The sequence below is a fragment of the Herpailurus yagouaroundi genome, unplaced genomic scaffold (genome assembly GCF_014898765.1).
Source record: "Herpailurus yagouaroundi ecotype Mexico unplaced genomic scaffold, PumYag 198, whole genome shotgun sequence".
NCBI lineage: Eukaryota > Metazoa > Chordata > Mammalia > Carnivora > Felidae > Herpailurus > Herpailurus yagouaroundi.
Window position 1 is genome coordinate 16433011 of NW_024412429.1, and position 10352 is coordinate 16443362.

Here is a 10352-nt window from a genome sequence, read left to right on the forward strand (position 1 = left end):
GTACAAATTCTCAGGGCGCCTGGGTGGCTCAGCTGGTTAAGTGTCCGACTTCGGCTCAGGTCACGAGCTCGCGGTTCATGAGTTCGAGCCCCGCGCCGGGCTCTGTGCTGACCGCTCAGAGCCTGGAGCCTGTTTTGGATTCTGTGTCTCCCTCTTTCTCTCTGACCCTCCCCCGTTCATGTTCTGTCTCTCTCTGTCTCAAAAATAAATAAACTTTAAAAAAAAAATTAAAAAAAACCCCAAATTCTCTCAAAGAAAATAAAAACACCCCGACTCTCCCAAAGGGCCAAATTCCTGGTGTATTCTCCAAGAGTGTCATCCGACATTTAATGCTGAACTAGGACAAAAGCTGTAAGAATTGATTATTTCCTACTATAACTTTGAGAAAGCACTCAGCTGACTCACTGACTGTGAAGTAAACTATTTATCTCCCTTCACGGTATTTGGCATTACAGTTTTTAAAGGAACAGAATTAGACCCTGATGGTCTAGGAGGCTTAATCAGGTGTATTTTTTCCTTCCAAAAGAAGTTAATCACTTCTAGAAAAAATCTAAAGAAAGCAAAAAAAAATCAATACAATTAATGAGTTGTGTGGAATGGCAGGACAACCATGTAGCGTTGAAGTTCATTAGAGCCTATTTTTATATTTACACAATAAATTTGCTCTTCTGATTTGTAAAAATTCTACCTAAGTCTTTCTCATTATTTAACTGGCTTCCATGTTAAAAGCCTGGTAACTATTCAGATAGTAAAAGCAAAGAAAATTGTCCCTCTTGGTCAAATGTGAGAGCAATTCTTACTGAACAGGCAAAAGAAAACCCCACAACAATATAAGGGAATTATCAAAACCTTTAGATTTAAGTTGGTAAAGAAAATCTGTCAATATATTCACTTTAAATGCCATTTCTACACTTTTCCTTCATCAGGGAGAGCAGACTGTAGCCCTATCTAAAGGAATTTATCCACATGCAATCAAATGCTAAGGTTTTATTTCGAGCCCAGCCAGGGCCACTGGGGTCTGTATACACGAAGCCATGGCCCCACCTGTGAAAATACAGGCTGCCCCTTTACTGACAGGAGGGAAGACAGGGAGTGATGTGGTGGGGGGGGCGGGTGGGGGGGTGGGAGCCACGGAAAATTCCCATGAACCATGATGGGCTGCTGGCGGAACATATTTCAAAGATGAGAAAGCTGAACAAAAGCAGGAAGAAAGGCAGTGAAAGAAAAGTCATCTCTGAGAATGAAAAAGAGAAGAGTTTATCAAAGCCACTCTGTGAGTTCTCTATTTACTTTTCTTCCCAAAGTCCTCAGGAGGGACAATGACATGGTCCTCGTGAGGTCATACAAATGTCTGTAAAAATAAAGCTGGGAATCTGAAATCCAAACATAGGTGCCGACAGATATATTTGTGTGTGTGTTTAGTGTCCAGATCTCTCTGTGTACCTATCTGTAATTTCTCACTTTTGTACAGATGAACCTTTTGTTTATTTATTTTTTCAATATTTATTCATTTTTGAGAGGGAGAGACAGAGCACGAGTGGGGGAGGGGCAGAGAGATGGGGAGACACAGAATCCGAAGCAGGCTCCAGGCTCTGAGCTATTAGTACAGAGCCTGATGTATGGCTCGAACCCATGACCTTCAAGATCATGACCTGAACCGAAGTCTGATGTTTAACCTACTGAGCCACCCAGGTGCCCCACGGATAAACCTTTTAAATGCTCTGAAGAAAACACTAAGTCTCCATCACCATCTCCCCTTGCCGTCCTGGAATATGGCTGCCTGTGTGAAGGTAGCAGAGCCGGGGAAAGCGTAGTGGGCACGTCACAGGCTCCATCCCTGGGAAGGCAGATGCCTTCACTTGTCTACACACAGCAGCACTCAGTGTGTCCACTGGTCTGAGAAGCATCAAACACTGGTCTGGTGGTGGTAGCGGTGACAGGGTGTGACTGGATCAGCATAAACACTTCACTATTCCTGAGATAACCACTGTGAGGACTCGATCGGCAGTGTTTTAATTTAAAACTAAAGGCCACACAGCAGGTTAATTACTAAAGCAGCATTAGAGCCTTGGTTTTGAAATTCCTAGAGCATGGAGTCTGAATGGAAAACTTTATAGATCATTGTTAGACATTCAAATCCAGAGATGCTCACACACTCACCTAATATTTGTGGCTATGATACAGTACACTGAGTTAAATACTTAGTCTAAGGAGCTCTGTGACTGGTCCAAAGATATAGAAATACCTATCATGAGTTCAATACTTTATTTCATATGCAGAACACAGAGGAAAGTAATGCAGGAACCATCTTGGTTTCTCATGATGACAAGGCTATGGATATCCTCCTTAATGGACTTTTCAAATTTTTCCAAAGATTAATACCTCAATTAATCATTTGCTTACCAGAGCCCTAAGAGAGCTTTGTATAAAAGAGCCTCCTCAGGGTTGTGAGTTCAAGCCCCCATGTTTAGTATAGAGATTACTTAAAAACAAAACAAACAAAACCCCCCCCCCCAAATCTGAATATTTTCCAAACAAGGTGCTGCATACGGCAGTGTGCCTTGAAAAAAGAAAGGAAAAAGAGCTTTCTGCTATGCTGGAAATATTCTATATCCGCACCATCCAACATAATAGCCACTGTCCACATGTGGTTACAGGGCACCTAAAATGTAGCTAGCAAAAAATTAAAAAAAAATTTTTTTAATGTTTAGTATTTATTTTTGAGAAAGAGAGACAGGGCACAAACAGGGGAGGGGCAGAGAGAAAGGGAGATACAGAATCCAAAGCAGGCTCCAGGCTCTGAGCCATCAGCACAGAGCCCGACGCGGGGCTCGAACCCACGAACTGCAAGATCACGACCTGAGCCGAAGCCGGATGCTTAGCCAACGGAGTCACCCAGGTGCCCCCCCAATTTTTAAAAAAATAACTATATAAATAGAAAGGTAGCTCATACGACTGCAGAACCAAATTTGAAATTGTATTCAATTTAAAGTAATTGAGATAAAAACAACCACGTGTGGCCAAAGGCTACCATATTGGACAGCACATGGATACATATATGGCTCACTCAGGGTTAAAATGTTAAGACATTTCCATTTCTCTGTCTTCTTAAAATATTCCGCAGGGTGGGGCGCCTGGGTGGCTCAGTCGGTTAAGCGTCCGACTTCAGCCCGGGTCACGATCTCATGGTCCGTGAGTTCGAGCCCCGCGTCAGGCTCTGGGCTAATGGCTCAGAGCCTGGAGCCTGCTTCCGATTCTGAGTCTCCCTCTCTCTCTGCCCCTCCCCCGTTCATGCTCTGTCTCTCTCTGTCTCAAAAATAAATAAAATAAACGTTAAAAAAAAAATATTCCGCAGGGAAGTTCTTACTCTGGCCATACATGAGAATCACCTGGGATACCCAGGCGCTACCTCCCTGATATTCTGGTTCACTTGGTCTGGGTGGAGCCTAGCATTAGTATCTCTAAATCTTTCCAGGAGATTCTAACGTGCAGCCAGGACGGAGAACTATGGGTCTCCTGGCAACCAGTAGTAAGGTAACCCCTGATAACCTGCTAGGGGACCAACAGTCAAGGGTATTCAAACATGATCAAAGCACCATCTATATACTGAACAATGGTTTTTACATTACAGGCTGACTTACATTCCAAGTGCCACTCGTTAGCCAGGTTCATTGGGAATGGTTAGGACCCACGTAGCAGAGTTCATAAATGCAGGTATTTTAACTGAATGCTGTTTTGTTATTTTTTTAAATGATGCCCATTGTCTGTTAACGTAATGACAAATGGCCTGGTCTTAAGTGAAAAATGGACACAAAATGTGAGTACAAGAATCATTTGGGAGCAGCCCGGCCCACTGACTCCTTCCCTAATGGAAACTAGACTTTTAGAATGGGTCATTATCTTATAAAATGCAGGTAATTTTTAATTTGAGGAAGATAATCATTTAAAACAATAATCTGATGATCCCAAATAATGATGATAACAGTATGTACATTTTCGAGGGGGAAGTGTTATGAGGAAGCAGGGTCACGTCTCTAAGCTTTTTTCTTATTCACTCAGTTGTTTATTAAACAAGTCTGTATTTTTAGGAGCGACGTAGTAAAAGTTAGTAAGTGGTCGTTTAATTATTCAACAAATGTTTGCCGAGCGCCTAGTACATGCAAGGCACTTTCTAGGAGCCACAATCCAGTGGTGAACCACGTGGAAGAGGTCCTGCTCTCATCCTGGTGGATGAACAAAGTAGGGACTCTTACGCTGATACTCCCTGACATGCGGAGAATGACAGGACAGTGACAGGACACAGGGACTGGGGCTGGGTTGGACACAGTGTCCCGGGAAGGCCTCTCCAGGATGCTGATATGTAAAGGGCATATGATTTCACTCCTATGTGGAATTTAAGAAACATGACAGAGAACGTAGGGGAAAGGGAAAAAAAGAGATAAAAACAGAGAGGGAGCGAGGCAAACCAGAAGAGACTCTTAAATACAGAGAGCAAACTGAGGGGTGCTGGATGCGAGGTGGGAGGGGGAATGCGCTAAATGGGTGACGGGCATTAAGAAGGGCACTCTTTGGGATGAGCGCTGGGTGTTAAGAGATGAATCACTGGATTCTACTCCTGAACCAAGACTACACCGTATGCTAACTAAGTTGAATTAAAATAAAATCTTGGAAAGAAAAAAAATAAAATAAAGGACATGAGTCCTAAAGTACAGGAGGGAACCAGACTTGGGACATCGGGTAGTCTGCAAGGGATGTCCCGGGCAGGGAGAGGGAGGATGGGGGAAGAGGCAGGCAAGGGCCAGAGCCTGCGAGGTTTCCAGCCAGAGGGAGGACCAGGGTAAACCACCCAAGGCTCTAGGCAGGAGAGCAACGGAGCCTGATTCAGTTTCCGAGCTCTCGGGTGGCGGAGCAGAGAAAGCATTCTGGAAAGGAGAGTGGAGGCAGTGAGGCTAGCTGGGCAGGAGGGTACACTGGAGGCTGGGCACACACACGGAAGAAGCCTCTGCAGGGATGGAGACAGGCTCCAGGATGATTCCTAGGACTTTGGCCGGAACCATGGCCAGGCTGAAACTCAAAGACCCTATTTTATAATTAAGTTTGATATGCAACGGCTCTTAGCAGGCACACCTACGACTCTGAAATTCTGAGGTCAGGAGATTCTGAACGAGAGTCTGGGGGGGTCATCATGTGGCTGGCTGATGGTGGGGGAAGGGAGGGCTCACACTCGCCAACATTCAGAAGCTGAGCTGAGGACAGGCCAGCAAAGGGAATGGAGGGGAGGCCAGCAGGAGGTCCGGGGACACAAGGCACCACAGAAGTCAGAAGAACCAAGTGTTCCAGAAGGAAGAAACATGACCTGCGTCAGACCTCGCGAAGAGGCCACATAGACGGGGACAGAGAAACGAACGCTTGGTCGCATGGAGCTCACGCTGCGGGAGGCAGAGGCCCCACGGAAAGGTGCTTGCGCTCTCCCCTCCCCGCGCCCTCAACTGCGCACCTTCCAGCTTGGTCTGGTTCCACCATTTCTGTCCTGGTGTCCTGCGTCTGGATTCCTGCTCTCGGCGGGCGCCCCTCCGACTGCACAGCACGTTCCTGACCAAAGGCTTTGCACTAACTGTCACCCTCCGCCCGCAAAGCTGCTCCTCACACACAGCTCGGTCTCTTGCCTTGCTCCCATCTCTGGTCACCAGACACCAGCCAGACACACACACACACACACACACACACACACGCATCGCTCTCTGCTCCCTTAACCCCTCTGACTTTTCTTCTTCGGTCTTTGCCGGCAGCTGACATGCTACATATCGACACACTTCTCTGCCATCTGTCTCCCCGACTAAAGCACAAGCTCCGAGAAGGCAGGGACTTTGTTGTCCTGAGCCACTGCTCCAAGGCCTGCCTGTGTCGCGTGTTAGATGAATACCGAACCTTCATAACGACCCCATTAAGTTAGTCTTCGGTACCATCATCCCTTCACATGGGAGAGAACAGGCGTGGCCAAGGTCACGGTTAGCGAACGGCAGAGGGTACGCTCAAACCGAGCGTTCTATCAGCTGAATGAACGAATAAATGGGTGGATATTGTTTGTCTTGCCCCTTCCTTCTCTGCTGGTTGCCTCCGCCTCCCTTGAGTGACCAGAAAACCAGACTGAAATACGGGTATTTTGATGAGAAAATTTAAGTTCGCTGAAGACAAGGGCAGGGCAAATCTTATAAAAGCTTGCCTGGGGAGCATTTCTTGGCATACGCTGTGTGTTTTGCTTGGGGGGGGGAAACCCCCCCAAACCCTAAACCTAATGGATTATGAAAAGCTAAGTCCAAAAAAGGCAAAACAGAAAACATCACATAAACGTGGCTACATAACTTACTGAGGTGTTAGATATGGCGTTTTAAAGTCTCCACTCCAGTCAATTAGTACTGCATTACCTAAGGAAAGAATCTGTAAATACACTTTTAAGTTTGTTTTTTTTTTTTGGAGGACCAAGGACTTTTTCGGATGCTCCCTGCGGGCTCACGTTGGCTGGAAACGCTCATGCTGTGTGGGGGTGCACAAGCGATCCGATGAATGCAAACGCTGTCAACAATTTCTATAAAAAGAAAATCACTTACTTCTAGGGTCTGCATCAGATTTGGTTTTATTGCATCTTTCATCAAAACTGTCAATGCGCCTGTGACCCCCTAAAGGAGAGAGGAAAAAAAACCTGCTTTAAGTGACTGACAAAAGATCATCCGTGCAAAGGTGAATCTCATGGCCATTTCTCACCAGCCCGCCTCAGAGGTGGGCATTCCCACAGGCGGCTCTCAGCTCGGAGCTACGGGTACCACGGCTCCGGCGGCCGTATCCTTCTCTCCCCCACCTGAATGCATGTCAACCATTCTGAGATGTGAAGTGATGGAGAAGTAGCAGTCCCTGCTTTTTTTTTTTTTTTTTTTTTTTTTTTTAAAAACACCTTCCTTGGTGGTGTTTAAGAGGCTTGCCATACAGCAGATCTTTCAGTCTGTCTAAAAGTGTCTTCCGGCAATTACACACATTATTTTTTCATTATCAGAGATTATACTCTTGCCTGAAGAAATCAGATAAAGTATGACAATAAGGCTATTTACTGAGTGGGAATGGAGAAGGATAAAGGGGAATGTCCTAAAGCACCCATTTTTCTCAAACCAACCAACGAACACTTGGTTTCCCAGTGTTTCATCCTGCAAAGCCAGAGGCACTCAGAAAACTACATTTGGAAGGCTTCTCCTTTTCCATCTCTCATGCTGCCTGTCTGCCCGGAACAGAGTCGATGCCGCCTGTGTATAAAATGTGGCTACTGCCCCCTCCCAGTCCTACAAAGCTCTGGGTGAGGCCCCTACTGTATCCCCTTCCCCATTCCTGGAAAAGACGGGAGAAGGAAGAAACAGGGAAGAAATCTGAGAACAACCGGAAAAAGTGTGCCAAAGAAGACCACAGAGGGAGCTTTAGAGAAACAAAACAAAACAAAACAAAACAAAACAAAACAAAACAAAACAAAACCCTTCCACCTCTTCTACAGACACTGGGCAGATGTCTTCAAAACACTCGTCCGTGATTATAAGGCTATGACAGGAGTAAATGCACGGCAATGTCGCCCGTGAAAGATAAAAATGCCACGAAACATATCTCAATGCATCAGGTGGCAGAATCTAGCCGATCTTCCTCTTTTCAAAATACATGAGTCAATTACATTCTCCCTCCGCGTCAGTGATGCCTCTTATCTTGTTGCGCCCAACACACTTGACTGTCATCGAGCCCAAGCAAAGAGAACAGCTCTGGTCCGTTTGCGGAGTCCAGGGGGCAGAGTGTGGACACATTCCTCCAGAGGATGGCAGAAGCGATCGTCTTATGAGAAACTTCCAGAAGCCATTTATTCCAATTCTCATGGCAATACATAAATCCTTTTGACCACGAGCAAAGTATATAAAAAGTTATAAAACAGGGGTGCCTGGGTGGCTCACTCGGTTAGGCGTCCAACTTGGGCTCAGGTCATGATCTCTCGGTTCGTGAGTTCGAGCCCTGCGTCGGGCTCTGTGCTGACAGCTCAGCCTGGAGCCTGCTTCGGATCCTGTGTCTCCCTCTCTCTCTCTCTGTGCCCCTCCCCCTGCTTGTGCTGTCTCTGTCTCTCAAAAATGAATAAACGTTAAAAAAAATGCATTTAAAAAAAAGCTATAAAATAGTGAAATGAAAAGATAGATGCTCTAAAAATCCTTCCTTAATTTTTTATGAAAGACTAACTATTGGTAGTTCCAGGTTGATGAAACACAATTGGAAGAAATAGGTGCTTTTTATGAACAAGGAAGGCAAAAGATGACCCCAAAGAGTCAACTTTGGGTTTATTTCCAGATCTGAGACTTGTATCACACACACACATAATAAATCTAGGGAAACAATATTTCCAGATTAAGTTCCAAACTATTCTTGATACGTATTTATTAATACCCAGTATTAAGAACAAAGAAATATATTGATACAGAAACCATAATATGTTTAGCTTACACAGTTTACAAGACATTGATAATTTAAAAAAAAATAAGCTTATTTATTTATTTATTTATTTTGAGAGAAAGAGCGCAAGTGGGAGGGGAAGAGAGAGAGAGAGAGAGAGGGAGAGGGAGAGAGAGAGAATCCCAAGCAGGCTTCACACTGACAGCACAAAGCCTGATAAGGGGCTCGATCTCACACGAGATCATGACTTGAGCCCAAATCAACAGTCGGATGCTTGGCCGACTGAGCCACCCAGGCTCAGTTTCAAAAATACAACACCTTTACAGCAACCTGGATTTGGGTTTTCTCATTAAGCTTTATTCTAAGCATCCCAGGGACTGCTGATAAAAAACACATTTAATTTAATTGACTTATTTAATATTTGATTGACAAGACCTATGTGATGAGTCAGTCAGGTTCTCAGAAGCAGCCAAAAAGTAACTTTTGGCAAAGGATTCCAATTACATCCTAAGCCCCTGGAATTAATAAAATACTAATTTGCCTTTTTCCTCCCACAACTGGTTTCCAACTGCCAGGGAGCACCCAGCTGCCATCATGGTATGTGACCCGGATGTGGGAAAGTCAGCTGAAGTTTGGAGCGTGGAACGGCTTTCCAAACGCCTGTGTCATACCCTACGCACTTCGAAACAGGTCCAGGCACATGAAACAGCTATGCCACCAATGGGGTTTAAGTTCACAGAAAAGGTGGTGATTCCGAAGAGGAAGAGAGACGAGCACGCCAAATTAGAGGAAGCCCAGCAAGAGACAGTGATGGGCCAGGACACCACGAAAGCTCAAAGAGCATCACTGAACTCAAAAGGGAGCAAGATGGGGAAGACTGATTAAGGCAAGATCCGGTGTTATGATGTGATGCCCAAATGTAAGGCACAGGGTTAAGAAGCCAGGGCCAATTTTCACTTCACCTTTCTTTTTTGGTTTTTTAAATGTTTATTTATTTATTTTGAGAGAAAGAACGAGCGGGGGAGGGTCAGAGAAAGAATCCCAAGCACGCTTCACGCTCAGCACGTGGAGCCCGAGGCGGGGCTCGATCTCATGACCGTGTGATCGTGACCTGAGATGCTATCAAGAGCTGGATGCTTAACTGACTGAGCCACCCAGGCGTCCCTGGCTTCCCTTTCGTGAAGGGGGAGCCGCTTACTTCTTAGTCTTTTGAAAGGCGATTTGTCCTCGATTTAAAGCTGGCACAGATCACCCTTTGTAAAAAAGCCGAGAGCTAACAGGAGGCGGCCCCACCCCAGCCAGGGAGCAGAGATCAGGACAGGCAACTATCAGGAAAAGCTTAGGAGATAAATTTCATGTGCTTTGGCTGCAGAGAGGTACAAACACATTGCCGCATGACAAACAGGCTGGTGAGGGACAAATGTGTCTGCAGAAATCATCTGAATTTCCTTGACACACGCTGGTAAGAAGAAAACCCTCATTCTCCTGAATCTACCACAGGGACACGGAGAGCTCTCCTGAGTTCCTGAGACGGACATACTCACCAAATCTTCTGCTGTCACGGGTTGCCCATTTTTGTCACTGGCCACCACCATTCTTCCCAGCCGCTCCTTCATGTCCGTGAGGCTGTCAGTCAAGGCCAGCACTGCCATGATCTCGCTGGCCACTGCGATGTCAAATTGTGCCTGAAAAGCAGAGTACTGCTCACTGACCATGTCATCTGGATGGCCATTTGCACAAGGAGCCATATTTCAGTAAGTAGGTTCCCGCAGGCTGGGGGTCTATCCTCAATGGGCCCATCTTCTTGGGGGTCTATCCTCCATGGGCCCATCTTTCTGGGGATCTATCCTCCATGGGCCCATCTTCCTGGGGGTCTATCCTCCATGGGC

General features: G+C 45.8%; 1 protein-coding gene across 5 annotated transcripts in view; it reads right to left on the minus strand.

Annotated features, from left to right (window-relative positions):
- MTHFD1L (methylenetetrahydrofolate dehydrogenase (NADP+ dependent) 1 like) overlaps positions 1 to 10352 on the minus strand; it is a 183086-nt gene that overhangs the window by 113633 nt on the left and 59101 nt on the right. For all 5 annotated transcript variants that reach the window (XR_005782631.1, XM_040448893.1, XM_040448892.1 and 2 more), the window contains exons 17-18: positions 10008 to 10148; positions 6609 to 6677 (exon numbers count right to left, since the gene is read on the minus strand). Coding sequence is in view for 4 of the 5 variants with exons in the window: in XM_040448893.1 (XP_040304827.1) it covers positions 6609 to 6677; positions 10008 to 10148 (210 nt within the window). In the remaining variant the exon portion in view is untranslated. The remainder of the gene's footprint in view (positions 1 to 6608; positions 6678 to 10007; positions 10149 to 10352) is intronic.